The following is a 17,299-nucleotide window of genomic DNA, read 5'->3' as shown; positions in this document are numbered from 1 at the left end:
TTCCTCGGCTAGGCCCGGAGTCCACCTTGATTTTCTCGGACGCCGTCGCCTCCGGGGAGTTCGCGGCGATCTGTGGGAACCAATGGTTCGCGGGCCCTTGGCCACCCGAGGTATCAGCAGCCAGAGGCGCTTTAGAGTCATCCCGTTGCTGGAATTCTACCCAGTCGTAGCGGCAGCCCAGGTATGGGGCAGCCAGTGGGCCAATTCTTCCGTGGCATTCATCACTGACAATCAAACAGTGGTGGACATTATCACCAAGGGCAGGTCTCAGTCACCCCAGATTATGTCATTCGTCCGCAGGCTGGTCTGGCTCTCGCTGGTGTACAACTTTCACGTGGCATGCAGGCATATCCAGGGGGTTCATAATGTGGCCGCAGATGCCTTATCACGTTTTAATTACGAAACTTTCTTTCAGGTCATGCCAGAGGCAGACCGTGTGGGGCTACCTCCTCCGATGTACCAATATCTAGTGTTGGATTAAACCTGTTCATTAATTCAGCAAAAACATTGATGCAGAAGTCTTTGTCTCATAATACTGCCAGGAACTACAGGACCGCCTGGAGCACTTTCAACAGGTTCAGGGGCCTACATCCAAGACAAGACACTGACAAGACCACGTACATCACAGCTTTCATAGCCTTCTGTCATATCGATCTCAAGCTGTCCTTCAATACCATTAAATTGTATTTGGCCGGGGTCCAACATTTTTCCATGTTGGAAGACCCCGAAAGCAGGTCGGTTTTTCTATCCCAAGCAGTCAGGGCAACCCTTAGGGGGGTTCAGAAAAGTAGTCAGGCAGCTATCCCGAGCAGGCAGCCCGTATCTGGGGAACTATTTAGGAAACTCTCAACCTCCCTAGATGGTCTTCCTTTTGGGCTCCTTCCCAGCACAGTCATCAAGGCCGCCATGTACCTTAGTTTCTATGAGTTCTTAAGACCAGGGGTCAGCTAGTCTGGCATCACGACCATTTCTCCCTGCGCCTCTTCACTTCCAAAACTTCGCAGGTAGGTCCACCAGTGGAGGTGAATTTCTTCCCTTCTGCCAACGCATGGTGCCCGGTCCAGGTACTCAAGAGTCTGCTGTCGGCTCTGGGGGACTCCGCCCCTGATCAACCATTGCTCCCGTTTCAGGCCGCAGCCCTCACAGCTTCGCAGTTCATCTTGCACGTCCGCACTCTGGCAAAGGGCTGGGGTTTCGACCCCAAAGCCATTTCAGGGCACTCATTTCGCATTGGAGCCGCATCCGCAGCTTCAAAACACAACGTCCCCGGTCACATCATCCGAAAAATGGGTCGCTGGCGCTCCTCTTGCTTTACACGCTACATACCTAACCCCCAGGCCGAGATATCCCAGGCATTCCACAGTTTGGTTTTGTAACTCAGTTCACTGCCAATAAAGGTTTTTTCCCTCCCTACTTGTTTGTCTTTTTGCCCCCTTTTAGACGTACCCGCGGCATGGCTAAGGGCACCTCTCCAGCCATATCAGGTAAGGAGGGTGGTTCTCCTCTTGTCAGGTTCGGCACGTTCAGGCACGAGCTCTGCCGTAGCCTTGACCACAAGTAGTTTAAGGCTGACATGTCAGCCTGCATTTGTGGGAGGGGCATAGGCGCCCTTAAAAGGAGGCACGCCCTCTCCCCATTTGCGTGCATTTTCTGGTGCCCCACCCACCCACCCTTCCCTTTTCTCTTTTATACTCATCAGGGTATGCCCCCTTTTAGGCGTACCCGCGGCATGGCTAAGGGCACCTCTCCAGCCATATCAGGTAAGGAGGGTGGTTCTCCTCTTGTCAGGTTCGGCACGTTCAGGCACGAGCTCTGCCGTAGCCTTGACCACAACTTAACAAAGTGGTATTCTCATCTGAGGCATTTATGGTTTATCCCATGGCATTGCCATAAATGTCTAAGAAGAGTGTACCCTTTTCGAGTGCATCTGAGCATCCTCTGAATGTAAATAAGAATGTTTCTATTCACTGACAGGGAGCAGATATATAATTTTTCAATGCACATAGAATACATTTAATGATCTACATTCTTTTTATATTTTTTTAAAGATAAAAAATTATACTTACATCAAATTTTCCAATTGACGTTGAGACTATAGAAAGATGTGTGCTAGAAAAATAAGAAGGACAATGTTATATGGCTATAGTACATTATTCCATTTTGTGATTTAAAGACTCTGGACACTTTTGCAATGTTTTTTTCTTTATTTTTTCATTTGCATCCTAAATTCAAACTTAAGTAACTTTCTAAATAATCTTTATAAAATATTTACTAGTGTTTTACTTCTCTACGGTGTGTGTAAATCCTTCACTTAACTGGTGGTGCTGCTGAATTTGACATAAATAGATCAAAGCACTGCTCCAGTTTCTGGCGGGGCTCCCTGCTCTTCCTTCTCTCACTGCTAGATATAGCAGAGAGGAAAGGAGGTTGTACACAGTAGATCGGAAAGTGTAAAGCGTGAAAAGCATCCAAGGAGAGCAGCTCATGCAGGCTGTAGACAGGGAGTAAAGCGTGCAGGGGAAGACAGCAGCATCCTGGACACACAGATTACTACCATTTTGATTCTGCAGAGTGTGTGTAAATCCTTCACTTAGCTGGCCATGCTGCTGAATTTGACATAAATCCATCAAAGCATTGTTCCAGTCTCTGACAGGGCGCTCTTCTGTCCCCTACCTTATCTCAATGTTAGAGACATCATAGAGGAAAAGAGATTGTACATGTTAGATCAGAAAATGTTGAGGGGGAAAGCATCCAAGAAGAGCTACTCATGCGGGCTGTAGATGGGAGGAAAGCATACAGAAAACAGTTTGCAGCATCCTGGACACATAGATCTGGCATATATCGCTGGGAGGTATACCCAGTGTCGGAGTGGGGTTCCTAAGGCTCACCAGTAAAATTAATTCTGGGGGCCCACTGTACAGCTACATGCAAATGCCACCTGTTCACGTAGTGGCAGGCAGCAGAAACATGCTCAAAGTGATTGATTATTGGTGTCCTTGCAGCAATTTTGAGAAAGCAGTTCATGGAGAAATAGGATACTGGCTGGCCTGCTTCTGTGCCTAGCTGTATTCTCAGCCACCAGATGCATCTATAATAATAAACTGTCTATCTATATGTAGTGCAGTCTGTCTACTGTGCAGGGAGTGGGGACTAGGGGCCCAACTTGCTTAGTGTGTGTGCAACAGACTATATGGGTCCTACAGGTGGTGGCCACGCTATTTAAATATATAACAGGAATTTTCAAGGGTCATGCGACCAGAGCGTGGCTTGAATCACCTACTGACTAGCTTTTTATTTTTATTACATAAAACTTATATCTTTATTATTTCTGTTTAAAAGTTGACACTCTAAATTTATGATTAAAACTTCTCACATTGAGCGGTGAGACTAGTATATAGATTTGTATACCTCTTCTCAGTATACACCACTGGATTGGGTAGCTCCTGATAATGTTCTCAGGGCTTACCCAAATTCCTATGTCTACACAGCAACTTTAATATTTAGTTGCCTGTGTGTCTCTACTATGGAGGCTCACTGCGCTCAGTCTGACACTAAAAAGTAAGTGCTCCCGCTTCCCTACATGTTTCGCCGAACCTTCGGCGTCTTCAGGGGATATGCAGGTTTTAGCATATCCCCTGAGGACGCCGAAGGTTCGGCGAAACATGTAGGGAAGCGGGAGCACTTACTTTTTAGTGTCAGACTGAGCGCAGTGAGCCTCCATAGTAGAGACACACAGGCAACTAAATATTAAAGTTGCTGTGTAGACATAGGAATTTGGGTAAGCCCTGAGAACATTATCAGGAGCTACCCAATCCAGTGGTGTATACTGAGAAGAGGTATACAAATCTATATACTAGTCTCACCGCTCACTCTGAGAAGTTTTAATCATAAATTTAGAGTGTCAACTTTTAAACAGAAATAATAAAGATATAAGTTTTATGTAATAAAAATAAAAAGCTAGTCAGTAGGTGATTCAAGCCACGCTCTGGTCGCATGACCCTTGAAAATTCCAACTTGCTTAGTGGCCCACTGTGGGATTCACCGTTTCCCTGTGGGCCAGTCCAAGCCTGGGGATAACTCGCATGTGAAAAAGTCTAGAAGGAAAGACACTAGGAGAAGGCTCCAAACTTGGGGTCTAAAAATGAATGAAGGAATGAAGATTGTAACCTGAATCTTAGCGCAACCTTTTTTTTCTATTAAGGTAAAGGAATACCATGTAAAAATTATTTTTCTCATGTCAAAGGAAACTCTGGAGACGAGAAACAATGTCCCTTAATATTTCTTCTACTCAGTAAATGCCTAGATGTGAGATCTATAGTAAACCTGCGCAATAACATTACAGGCAGGTATCAGATATCTAATCTACATTAGGTTACTACAGCTGTGGTTACAGTGACACCAAGTGGTTACAGTAGATAATAGGTGTTTTTTTTTTTTTGTTTTTTTTTTTGCTGCAGTGGATATTGTACTTATCGAGAGATTTCATTGAGCTGCTGTGATCCAGAATTTGACATGACTGAGGGTCACTTATCCTTGTGCATGTTATACATTTATTTACCAGAACAGGATTGTATTCCATTAGGAAAAGGCAGAAACAAAAGATTTTTTTTTCTCCAAAGATTTTATGTGACCTTGTTCAGTGGCACTAAGTATCCCCACATGTCCATATTACAAATCCGTAGACATGCAGCGTGCCACCATATGGTGCCATCATAGTCACCATTAGAAACAATGCTTCTACGGGAGAATACTTCCAAAAATGGCATTTATGGGAACATGTCTGATGGATTAATTTGGACAAAAATATTTGTGTCTCTGAGGTACAGTAAGGGGCTCATAGCAGTGTTTTCAATCCGTAATAAGGCCATTTTTGTCACTAAATTACTTTGACTAAAAGCAGAGGTGTGAGGGGGAAGGTGGGGTGTGCATCATTTTATCTCGAGACAATGCTTAAACAATCATTATACCATCAAAAACCTTGAGTAAAATGTTTCAAGACATAAGGACCTGTCAGTTTGTTTCACATCTGATATTCAATAATCCAACAGGAGGGGATGCTTAAAACCAAAAAGTAAGTAAGTTTTATTGATTATACATTCAAAAATAAAATAAACCAAAGGGGGAGGGAGAATGGCACAATGCACAGGGACAGGGGAAGAAGCCTATCAGAGTTTCACCGTGCATATGTTACAACATTGAAACTAGACCCTGAGCTTCACCGCTGATACCGAATGCAATCAAAAGTAAGCTATGGTCCTAAGGAGTATAATGGACTATGCCACCTACAACTGTGGTTTGCAACAATGTAGCAAATATTTATTCCCCATATACATGGCCAACCACTGTCAGAGGGGGAATACACACTGCTCAAACACACGTGCTGGAATCCCCAGCTGGTTGGCAGCTATTGCAGGCCACACAGTAGATAAGATCAATCTACCAGCTCATAAGAATTAAATAATAAATAAGATCCAGCTCTGAAAATAGTTACAGACACCTGGTGTGTCTGGCTCAACGCGTTTCTACATAAAGCATCATCAGGATCCCACCCTGTAGCATCTTTGATATTCTAAGAGTGGATTTAGATCAGTGTAATGCAGAAACGCGCTGCCCCTCTCTCATTAGGGGCAGCGCTCCAGCACTAGGACGGCCGTGAGGCGGCCGCCGATAACGAAAATATTTATAGCCTATACCCCTCCTAGCTCCAAAGAAGCAAGGGAACGCCTCTCACAGCCGAGGGAGCGGCATCTTTGTAAGCGCTGCGAATAGCAGTGCATTCTGACGTCCCTGAGCTGTCACGCTGGAGGGGAGCGGACCAGATGAGGCAACGCGCGTAGATATAAACAGGGACTGAGGTGGATCGATAAAAGTATAGCGAAGAGAAATATAAAACAGAAGGCATTGAACCAAGAGCCAAGTTAGGTCCAAAGAGGGCACATATAACATATTGATGATAAGTTGTTGAATATACCAAAGGCATATATGGAATGCCACATGTGCAAAGATGATTAGTTGTTGCCATATCTCATCAGGCATTACCCCATTATGTCATTATGACAGATGTAGTAGGGTTAACACACATGCTTTATGAGACGTGTTATCTAAACTAAATGCAAGCAATTACTTTTCAATTGCTTTTGTTTCAAGATAATGCAATGAGTTAAGAAATTTGAGTTAAGAGTGTGTGTGTGTTACCCCTGCTACATCGGTAACATCTTAATGAGTGATGACTACGGCAGAACATATAGCATGCCCTAGATATATGAGGTCACTTATTACCAAAGTGACACTCCACATCATTGCAACAAGCCGTATAAGTGATGTAACATTAAAGAATGTCGCAGCAAAAATCGTAGCACGAAAAACAAACAATGTGAGAAAAAAGGAGAAATTAAGCCTCCATGTTATGCTCCTCTTTTTCAGATATCCCTCGCAGAGTGAGCTCTCACATTGATGCCATTGAGCAGAATCGGATAAGATGAAAAACAACCTACTCATATACCACAGGGTCAATGGTCCCGTGTATTCACAGGAAACACGTATACGATATATGATCATTCAGGCCCTTTGGTCTCACAGTCCCCAACCTGAAGATCCATTGGGCTTCTTTCTGGAGAATGTGTTTGTCGAAGTCCCCTCCTATCGGGGATGGCTGAATAATCTCTATCCCTTGAAATCGTAAAACTGCGGGATTACTGGCTTGATTCTCCATCACATGTCTGGCCACCGGGGTATCCGCGTAGTTCTTAACATCATTTAAATGCTCCCCAATGCTTCTCCTAAACTCCCTCACAGTCGTCCGACGTACTGGAGGCCGCAGGTACAAGTGATCAAATAAATCAGACCCATCGATCTACAGTTGACAAATGATCGGATCTGGTATACAAACCCGGTGGGTGTGCTGGAAAAAGAATTGCCTCTTTTGATGGACCCACAAGCAATGCATCAATCAAATTTAAATGTGCCTCGTAAGCGGCTTGGGCTGGGGAAGGGGGGGGGGGGGGGAAACAGACTATTGTACAAGTCGATCCCTGATATTTCTTCCTCTCCAATAAGTAATTGAGGGGGTATTGCCAACCAAGTGCCCTATATCAGGGTTGGCCTGCAAAATGCCCCAGTACTGTGGCAGAATCTGTTTGACCGGGCCCTGCGTATCATCCTAATTTGCTATGATGCGTATCTGTTCCCCACCTCCACTACGTTCACGTGGATATAATAATTCGTTCCTGTCACTGCTCAAGGCATGCTGGTATGCCTGTTTTAAGACTGAAGTTGGATATCCACGTCTCTCAAACCTGCGTCTTAGATTATTAGCCGCAATTTTAAAGTCGCTCATGTGTGAGCAGTTGCGGCGAATACGCAGGTATTGACCACGTGTAATGCCACACTTCAGTGCACGTGGGTGACAGCTGCTCCATTCCAACAAAGAGTTGGTCGCCGTCTCTTTCCGAAAGAGGAGGGTACCAATGTCCCCATTCGCATCTTTGCAAATAATCAAATCCAAAAACGTTACCATAGATGGGTGGATCTCAAAGGTAAAGAAGAGACCCCAGTCATTGTTATTAAGGCATTGGACAAATAGCTCAAAGGTCATACTGGTACCTTTCCAAAAGATCAACACGTCATCGATATATCTAAGCCATAGAACAGTCGATGACGTGAGGTCCCCCATAGCATCACCAAACACAACCTCCCTCTCCCACCCACCCAGGTAAAGGTTAGCGTATGTGGGGGCACAGGGGCTCCGCATCTCCACGCCCTTCACCTTGTGGTAGATTTTATTATTGAAGAGGAAGGAATTGTATTCTAAGATGACCTGCACCAATGTGAGCACAAATTCATTGTGCAGTTTGAAGTGAGTGCTCCTTTCAAGCAAGAAGGAGGCCACTACCTCACATCCCTTCCCATGCGGTATTGAATTGTAAAGAGCCTCCATGTCTAGACTAGCTAACGTCACATCTTGATCCACATGGAGGCCATCCACTTTACTAATGAACTTCATGGAGTCACATACATACGAAGGGAGTGAGGTGACAAAGGGCCGAAGTATATAATCCACATAAGTGCTAATGGGGTGAATGAGACTGGCAGTGCCAGAGACAATTGGCCTACCCTTTAATGGGTCCAAACCTTTATGCACCTTGGGCAGGCCATAAAAGCATGCAAGCTGAGGTCATGATCTTGTCATTCTCCAGAGCCGCCAGACCGCTACTCTCAGCTTGCGATAAATTGGCATGTTTTAATAAATACTTGTATCCCCACACACTATAGACAAAGGGAGTGGAAATGGTTAATTTATTCATACATTTCCAGGGGAAATAACATGGAAATTACACAAAGAACAGTTCCCCCGAATTGTCATCTTATCAGAATTGTAATTATTTTACTAATACAAGAGTTAAGATAGCTGATAGTGCTTGTTTAACAAAATAAAATAAATAAAATTATTTTTTATTATTATTAATAATAATAATAATAATAATAATAATAATAATCTAAATTATTTCAACAACTATCTCCTCTGCCACAATCCACTGCAGAATTTTATGTATTTAAAGAGGACCTTTCACCACTCCTGACATGCCTGTTTTAATAGCTTCATGCATTCCCCATGTAATAACAATTCTGGAGCATCTATTCTTATTTCTCTATGTTGTGCCATTCCTTTATTACAAACCGGATTCCCAAAAAGTTGGGACACTATACAAATCGTGAATAAAAACTGAATGCAATGATGTGGAGGTGCCAACTTCTAATATTTTATTCAGAATAGAACATAAATCACGGAACAAAAGTTTAAACTGAGAAAATGTACCATTTTAAGGGAAAAATATGTTGAATCAGAATTTCATGGTGTCAACAAATCCCCAAAAAGTTGGGACAAGGCCATTTTCACCACTGTGTGGCATCTCCCCTTCTTCTTACAACATTTAACAGACGTCTGGGGACCGAGGAGACCAGTTTCTCAAGTTTAGAAATAGGAATGCTCTCCCATTCTTGTCTAATACAGGCCTCTAACTGTTCAATCGTCTTGGGCCTTCTTTGTTGCACCTTCCTCTTTATGATGCGCCAAATGTTCTCTATAGGTGAAAGATCTGGACTGCAGACTGGCCATTTCAGTACCCGGATCCTTCTCCTACAAAGAGATGACGTCTGGATGGGAGCATATGTTGTTCTAGAACCTGAATATATATTTCTGCATTGATGGTGCCTTTCCAGACATGCAAGCTGCCCATGCCACACGCACTCATGCAACCCCATACCATCAGAGATGCAGGCTTCTGAACTGAGCGTTGATAACAACTTGGGTTGTCCTTGTCCTCTTTGGTCCGGATGACATGGCGTCCCAGATTTCCAAAAATAACTTCGAATCATGACTCGTCTGACCACAGAACAGTCTTCCATTTTGCCACACTCCATTTTAAATGATCCCTGGCCCAGTGAAAACGCCTGAGCTTGTGGATCTTGCTTAGAAATGGCTTCTTCTTTGCACTGTAGAGTTTCAGCTGGCAATGGCGGATGGCACGGTGGATTGTGTTCACTGACAATGGTTTCTGGAAGTATTCCTGAGCCCATTCTGTGATTTCCTTTACAGTAGCATTCCTGTTTCTGGTGCAGTCGTTTAAGGGCCCGGAGATCACGGGCATCCAGTATGGTTTTACGGCCTTGACCCTTACGCACAGAGATTGTTCCAGATTCTCTGAATCTTCGGATGATGTTATGCACAGTTGATGATGATAGATGCAAAGTCTTTGCAATTTTTCGCTGGGTAACACCTTTCTGATATTGCTTCACTATCTTTCTGCGCAACATTGTGGGAATTGGTGATCCTCTACCCATCTTGGCTTCTGAGAGACACTGCCACTCTGAGAAGCTCTTTTTATACCCAATCATGTTGCCAATTGACCTAATTAGTGTTAATTGGTCTTCCAGCTCTTCGTTATGCTCAAATTTACTTTTTCCAGCCTCTTATTGCTACTTGTCCCAATTTTTTGGGGATTTGTTGACACCGTGAAAATTGGAATCAACGTATTTTTCCTTTAAAATGATACATTTACTCGGATTAAACGTTTGATCTGTCATCTACGTTCTATTACAAATAAAATATTGACATTTGCCATCTCTACATCATTGCATTCAGTTTTTATTCACAATTTGTTTAGTGTCCCAACTTTTTTGGAATCCGGTTTGTATTTCTACTAGAAGTTGTGAATGAATTTCTAGCAATCTGCAGTAAGGGTACAGAGGGGAGGTAACTAGTTGGGGGGGGGGGGGGGTACCTGCACAGTCTGAAAATGGCAGCACTGATTGGATAGAGTGAGTCTGTGCAGGTAAACACCCCAACTGGTTTCCACCCCTCTGTACCATTATTGCAGACTGCTAGTAATTCATTCATAATTTCTAGTCGAAATAATAAAGGACTGGTACAGCATAGAACCATAAGAATAGATGCTCCAGAATTGTTACTACATGGGGAATGCATGTAACTATTAAAATATGCATTTCAGGAGAGGTGAAAGGTCCTCTTTAAACTACAACTACTCACAAAAATTTTGGGATATTTGGCTTCCAGGCGAAATTTATGGAAAACATAAAAAGTTTATGCTACAATGATATTATATAATGAAAGTTGGGCATTTAACTAGAAGCATGCATTTGCGATTTCCTCATCTCAAACAATTTATTGAAACAAAAGCCAACACCAGTGGTGGGTATACCTCCACAAAAAATGTCAATGTCTCAATAACTTGTCATGAGGCCTTGAGCATCAATTACAGCTTGACAACATTGTCTCATGCTGTTCACAAGTCGACTTATTGGCTGCTGAGGCATGAAAGGCAGCCTTCAGGTCATTGAGGTTCTGAGGTACAGAGTTATGAGCTTCTACACGGCGACTCGGGTAATCCCATAGGTTTTCAATAAGATTCAAGTCTGGAGAAAGTGGAGGCCAGTTTACTCGAGGTACCCCAGTCTCCAACAGTCGTTCCCTAATGATGCAACTTCGATGAGCTGGCACATTATCGTCCATGAAGGTGAAATTAGGCCTGTGTTGTTCATCCAGAGGCACAATGACTGGATTAATTATGTTATTCAAGTAGTATGGGCTTGGCACTGTACCATTCACAAAGGGTAGGGCAGTTCTGTATTGACTAGACCCATCTGCCCACACTAACACCACCACCACCAAAGGCTCGTCTGGTGACAACAGTGGCTGATGCATAGCACTATTCTTGACATCTCCAACATCGTTGGTGGCCATAACCTGTTCAGCGTGAATCGACTTTCATTAGTGAACAGCACTGCAGCCCACTGGTCCCTCATCCAGGGCAGATGCTCCCTGGCCAATGCAAGACGATGACGCCTGTGGACAGGTACCATTGCAGATCGTCTAACATGCAGAACGCGCTGATGTAAGCGGTCTCGAATGGTCTGACGTGACACTTGGGTGCTCTTTGTTTACCTACAATAACAACAATCTCTGCCCCTCCCCCTGCTCTGCAAAGGGAGTGAATACAAGTGCTGCCCTGAGTGACATGTTTGCCTGCTGGGAGACTTAGCAGAATGTTGTATGTGTAGGACTACAAGTCCAATCTGTACAATGACACTGCTGATACACACAGGATCTTCCCCCTACCTGTTCTTGTGCAGAACTCCTCTAGTCTGTCAGCTCCTGTGCCCAGCATTTGTCTCCTCACTACCTGCAGCTACTCAGTAAAGCCTTCAGCCCTGAGTCTGTGCAGCTGAAGGGGTTAATGTTTTTCCTTAAAGGATGACTGTCGTATTTTTTTTTTGGGGAGTATTGGATTGTGGTGATTAATATCACCTTGGTGGCCCTATTTCAACTTTTCACTGTGTATTCAATTACCCCTTAATTCCACATTTTTGTTCCCTGTACTGCCTACTTTTACCTGTGCTTAAAATAGGGTTGCTAGGCATGGTCCGTCTATCTGTTGATAGACGGAGCACGCAGCGTGCAGGGTCACATTACTGACAGCCAGGGACTGTAAGTAAATAATTAAAGCCAGGTCCTCCCCAGCAGCTGATAACAGTGCCTGGGCTGTGTGCACTTCTCCCTGTCCCTGCGCTTGGCAGACGCTCCCTCACTCAGCTGAGCTGGAGAATGCAGAGTTGAAGCAGCGCACAACAGGGAAGGGAGATCTGCGTCTGCTCAGTGTATAAATTAAAGCAACATGTGATAAAAGGACCCCTTTGTGCTGAAGGAGATTAACCCTTTAGGGGGAGGGCAATGGTTACTGACACTTTTGGGGGGCTATTGTTACTGGCTAGTGAGGGCAGGCAGGATTAGCCTCAGGGTGAGGGCAGTGGCGGCCATCTTAACTGAATAGTGAAATTGCATTTTTATGCAGACTGGTTGCTAAGGGCTGAGTCTTATTAAATATGGGGTAAGTCAGTCTAATAGTAACTGATTCTGGAATATCATGTTATTAGTAACTACATATATGAAAATTGAAATTAGTGTCTAAATGTGACAGTTATCCTTTAAGAATCCAGGGAGAGAGCAATAAGCAGCAGAAGGCAGTGAAGGGGGGGGGGGGGGTGGCTAGCACAGTGATGTCTCGTGTACAGACTCATATCTGATCTCTCAGGCTTTGTGCACGAATCATCATCAAAGCAGGGAGAGAAGCTGACATCACAGGTCATGTGACCCTCAGTGAAATCTGAGAAACCAGCAACTGGAGATAAATTAAGTGAATTGTAAAGTCCTTTCATTTGCCTAGTTAGAAACATACAAAGAACAAAAAAATAACTCAGACAATCCCTTTAATTGATCAAACACCTGTTGTAAATTTTGCCGTTAAGCTCCTTGTTAGAGAACAAGCAAGTTGCGAAAAAAAGTACTGAAACATTGAACAGTTGGACGTGTGCATTCAAAAGTTTAGAGAAAGTCACATTAAGTTTACTTGTAAAATAGAATGCAGCATACAAGGTAATGACTACCATTATTCATATGATTACTGAAGATTTAGTGGTAATCAGCTATGAGACGAAAAAGAGATCCTGTAGGGGAGGCCATGCAGATAAAGGAATAATCATAACCACATTTTAGGCACATAATAATGTCATGGACGTACCGAGACATATACGGATATCTCCGCAACAGTGGGTGACAGAAGATCTGTGAGACTGGCAACACGTGCTTTGATCTGACAGGTTTCCTTGTGGATCATTAGGCGTCTGTGTTGTTTCTGATACTGGCCACACCTCTAACCTCCAGGTGTTGCTATTGTGGTCATTTAACTTTCCTTATTTATAGTTGCTTCTCCCACAATGATGTGCGGTTTATAGCTTTAGTGGTATCTGTGGTCTGCTGGTTTTTGGTTCTCTGCTGAGTTTCTGTAGTTACTAGAAAGTTAAGTGTTTTCTTTCCCTTTTGCATTTTGTTTTGGTTTATCTGTGTGTTGTTTTCCCCTGCCCTTTTTTGTAGGCCTGAGAGAGACTCCTATTTATCCTTCCTTTCTGGAGGAACAGGTAGTCTCAGTCTCAGTACATAGGACTAGTATTGGTATCATTACCATATCACTACTACCATATCACCAATATCACTACCCGTAGCACTAGTGACATCACCAGGTGCTCAATTCTAGAACATTGGCTTCAGAACATGGAGTGTTGCTGCGGGCTAGGACACACTCAGGGAACTGTGTATTTGCTTATTGGTTGAAGAGGATACAAGAACCCTGGGCCCCATACAACACCGGACCAGAGGGCACAACCATGGAACCCCATACATTTAGGCATCTTGAAGCAGATTTCTATATCAAGATAGTATCAGGCTAAAAGTTATTAGTAGGTATTAATTTAGACAACTAGTGGTTACTTTCTATGCATGTTATCTCTATCCCTGACAGTTGCAATTGGTTGTTAGGCTACTTTCACACTAGCGTTGTTTGAATCCGGAGTTCAATTCCGTCACCGGAACTGCCCGCCGGATCTGGAAAAACGTGTGAAAACGGATCACATTTGAATCCTGATCAGGATTTTGATCACAATGAAAAAATGCATTGGAAAAAACGGATCCACCATTTATGGACTTTAACTTTTTTTTTTCACATTTTTCGGGTTTAACATGCAAAAGCCGGATCCGGTTCGACGGAACAAACGGCGCCGGATCTGGCGTTAATGCAAGTCAATGGGAAAAAGGCCGGATCCGGCGTTCAGTCAAAGTGTTCCGGATTTTTGGCCAGAGGTAAAAATACAACATGCTACGGTTTTCTGAAAAGCCTGATCAGTCAAAAAGACTAAACTGAAGACATCCTGATGCATCCTGAACGGATTACTCTCCATTCAGAATGCATTAGGATAAAACTGATCAGTTCTTTTCCGGATTTATGCCCCTAGGATGGAACTCAGCGCCGGAAAAGAAAAACGGTAGTGTGAAAGTACCCTAAATTAGAGGTATCAGCAATTGTTTTGTGTCTATCTGGTTATTGGGGCTCAGTCGTCTTGGTTCAGAGTTTGAGTACTATTGGGTAGTTTATAAAAAACATTTTTATTATTTAAAAATACTGTTATTCATTCCCAAATGTAACAGTAGCAGCACCAGTGAGATGATCTTGACAGTCCATTTTAATATATTCTATAATATGTTCAGTAGTTACCTGTCTACAGACATGGTGATTTTCAATTTATCTCCATATACAGAAAATGAAGCTCCAAATTGTGCATCCTAGAATGAGATATCTTTAGTTGATGAGTGAGGAAAATTGCTAACGTATTTATGCAGATTTACTGATCGTGTCTTACTTTGCACTGTCTAAAGGCCTCTTTAAACTGCTCAGTTGAGCAGATGATTGTTGGGAAGGTAGTGTTCCTTCCTGACGATTGCCTGCTCTTCAATGAAGGAGACCACATTTACATGCAGCGATCCCCTCCCCAGTAAGGGGAGGAGTGATCACTAATGCCATCACTCATCCCCATACAGAATCATTATTTACCGACAGCAGAGGCTGTTTAGATGGCACAATCTGCTGCCACCAAGTGATGATTTAAGCATCCACATGAGTGTTTTGCTCGTTCATCGGGTAATCGGCAGCACTTTTGCATTGGCAGATAATCACTAACTAACTTTCTTACGCTTGTTAGCAATGATCTGCCCAAAGTTCAGGCAGTGTAAAGGGGCTTTAGTAATAAAAATTGAAGTCTTAATATTAGTCAAATTTGGAATTCTGGCACATGGACCTTTATAAACATGGAGTACCGTAAATCCTGTGCCAGAATTACGTTAAAATTCATTGTCCCAATTTTTTTTCTATGCACCAAAAATTCTGTCCATGAGCCAAAAATCTGTCTAAGTTTACACAACCTATAAGTTTAATTAGTTTTACTACAAAGAATGTGCAAAATGTTTGGCGCATTTTCTGGTGCATTTAGGCCATGTCCCTTTCCTGAAAAGCCACGCTCCTTCCCCAGTAAGCCACATATGTTGGACAAGGCAAAAACATGCTTAGAAAAGTGTGTAAAACAGTTGGCAAATGTGCAAAATAAAAAGAATGGCCCTTCAAATGGACTGTGATTGATATTTTGTATCTTCAGTGGTCCTTATGGTCTCACATTATGTAATTGAACAATTAGCATTCTAATTGTCTCTCTTAAGGTGTATTTACACATGCCAACTGTGCAAGAAATTGTCAGGAAAGAACTGTTTCTTCCTGATAACTGCCTGCCATCAGTGTAGGTAAAGAGCAAGCGATTACCACTGCTATCACTCCTCCTCATACATTGTTTCTCATCAGCAGATCACTTGCGTTTTGCTCACCCATCGGGTAATCGGTGGCCCGTTTACATCGGATGATTATCAGGGACGAGCATTTGTACTAATGTTTATTCCTCACAATTGTCCAGTGTAAGTCCACCATAAGTCATACTTACCACACCAAGGATACAGAGTTGGGTCTCTGAGGAATCTGCATTGGAGACCAGGATTTCTGTTTGGACAAATAATTTCACAAGACCTTTTTTGTTCTGCAGTTTAACAACTGGAGGATCAGGAACAGTAATCTTTAACATTAATGGTCGTTCTTCCTTATACAGAGCAGCCACCTTTATTGGAAAGAAAAAGGTGCAACAAATGAAAATTGTACATAGTTAGATATGTAAATAGCATTTGCTACAAGAAACCACAAATTATAGTATACTGTAGGTTGCTGTCAATGTACTGCTGACAGACTAATGCTTTGGAATACTACGTTATATATCCCTAAGGGATCATAAAGATCACAATTTCAGGTTTCCAAGTGGGACAAGAGAAAAAAATGAAAATTATCGTTTATAGTGTTTCTTTTAAAAAAAGTTTCAATACAAATGATTTTGGGTTTTTTTGTCTAAAATATTTTACTATAAAAATGTACATATTTGCTATCATCCCAATCATAATGACTAGTGTTGAGCGAAGTGGACTTCGATCCGAATTTCTGGAAAATGATTTGCCGTGAAGCTGAATTTCCTCATGCTTTGGGGTAGAATAGATTTTTCCGCCCTTGATTGAAGATCGTGCACAAAATCCTCTGCGCTGTGACGTATGTAACGTCACCACGCCGGCACTAGATCTTCAATCAAGATGGTGGCACCCATCTCGTTACGATCAAATGGATAATGTAAGTATGATTAATTTAATTTTACACTGTTATTACTGTCAGATGCTGAGATCCGCTATGAAAGCGGCATCTGAGGGGTACAATGATGGGGAGCGGCGCAATTGCCATCGCCACTGTCATTGCACCCATTACTTATAAAGAAATGCACTTTGTGAAGAAGTCTTTTGTCACAAAGCAAATTTTTCCGTAAAATTCAGCGAAGCAGCCAAAACAAATCTTATAATACTTCGCCCATCACTAATAATGACCATAGAATAAATCACTGATTAGTTATATTGAAAGGTGCATAGCAATACAAAGAAAACATCAAAAACAAAGGATGAATCCCTGCTTTTATTTGGATTTCACCCTCAAAACTCTCCTAGTTGTGCCAACTAGGGATGAGCGAACCCGTGGAAGTTCGGGTTCGCCGGGTTCGGCCGCACTTCAGGTCAAAGTTCAGGTTCGGGACCAGAATTTGACCTGGACTTGACCCCGACCGCAGGTCCTTCTATCTTCTTTCAGCAGGACCTGCAATGACGTCACCGCGCTCACCACGTGGTGAGAGCAGTGACGTCATCGCAGATCCTTTTGCAGGTCCTGCAGAAAGAAGAAAGAAGAGGATACTGGGTGCGCGATCAAGTGGATGAGGTGAGTTGAGTTTTTTTTATTATTTTTAACCCCTCAATGGCCATTTTATTTAG

The 17,299-nt window shown here is 42.9% G+C and overlaps 1 protein-coding gene across 3 annotated transcripts in view; it reads right to left on the bottom strand.

Moving 5' to 3' along the window:
* LOC121005271 (BPI fold-containing family B member 4-like) overlaps positions 1–17,299 on the bottom strand; it is a 126,739-nt gene that overhangs the window by 28,375 nt on the left and 81,065 nt on the right. For all 3 annotated transcript variants that reach the window (XM_040437903.1, XM_040437905.1, XM_040437904.1), the window contains 3 exons: positions 15,892–16,062; positions 14,622–14,689; positions 2,067–2,109 (listed from right to left, as the gene is read on the bottom strand). In XM_040437903.1, the coding sequence (XP_040293837.1) occupies positions 2,067–2,109; positions 14,622–14,689; positions 15,892–16,062 (282 nt within the window). The remainder of the gene's footprint in view (positions 1–2,066; positions 2,110–14,621; positions 14,690–15,891; positions 16,063–17,299) is intronic.

Source organism: Bufo bufo, chromosome 6, assembly GCF_905171765.1.
Source record: "Bufo bufo chromosome 6, aBufBuf1.1, whole genome shotgun sequence".
NCBI lineage: Eukaryota > Metazoa > Chordata > Amphibia > Anura > Bufonidae > Bufo > Bufo bufo.
The sequence above is the reverse complement of the archived record's forward strand: the minus strand, read 5'-3'. Positions and strand labels throughout refer to the sequence as shown.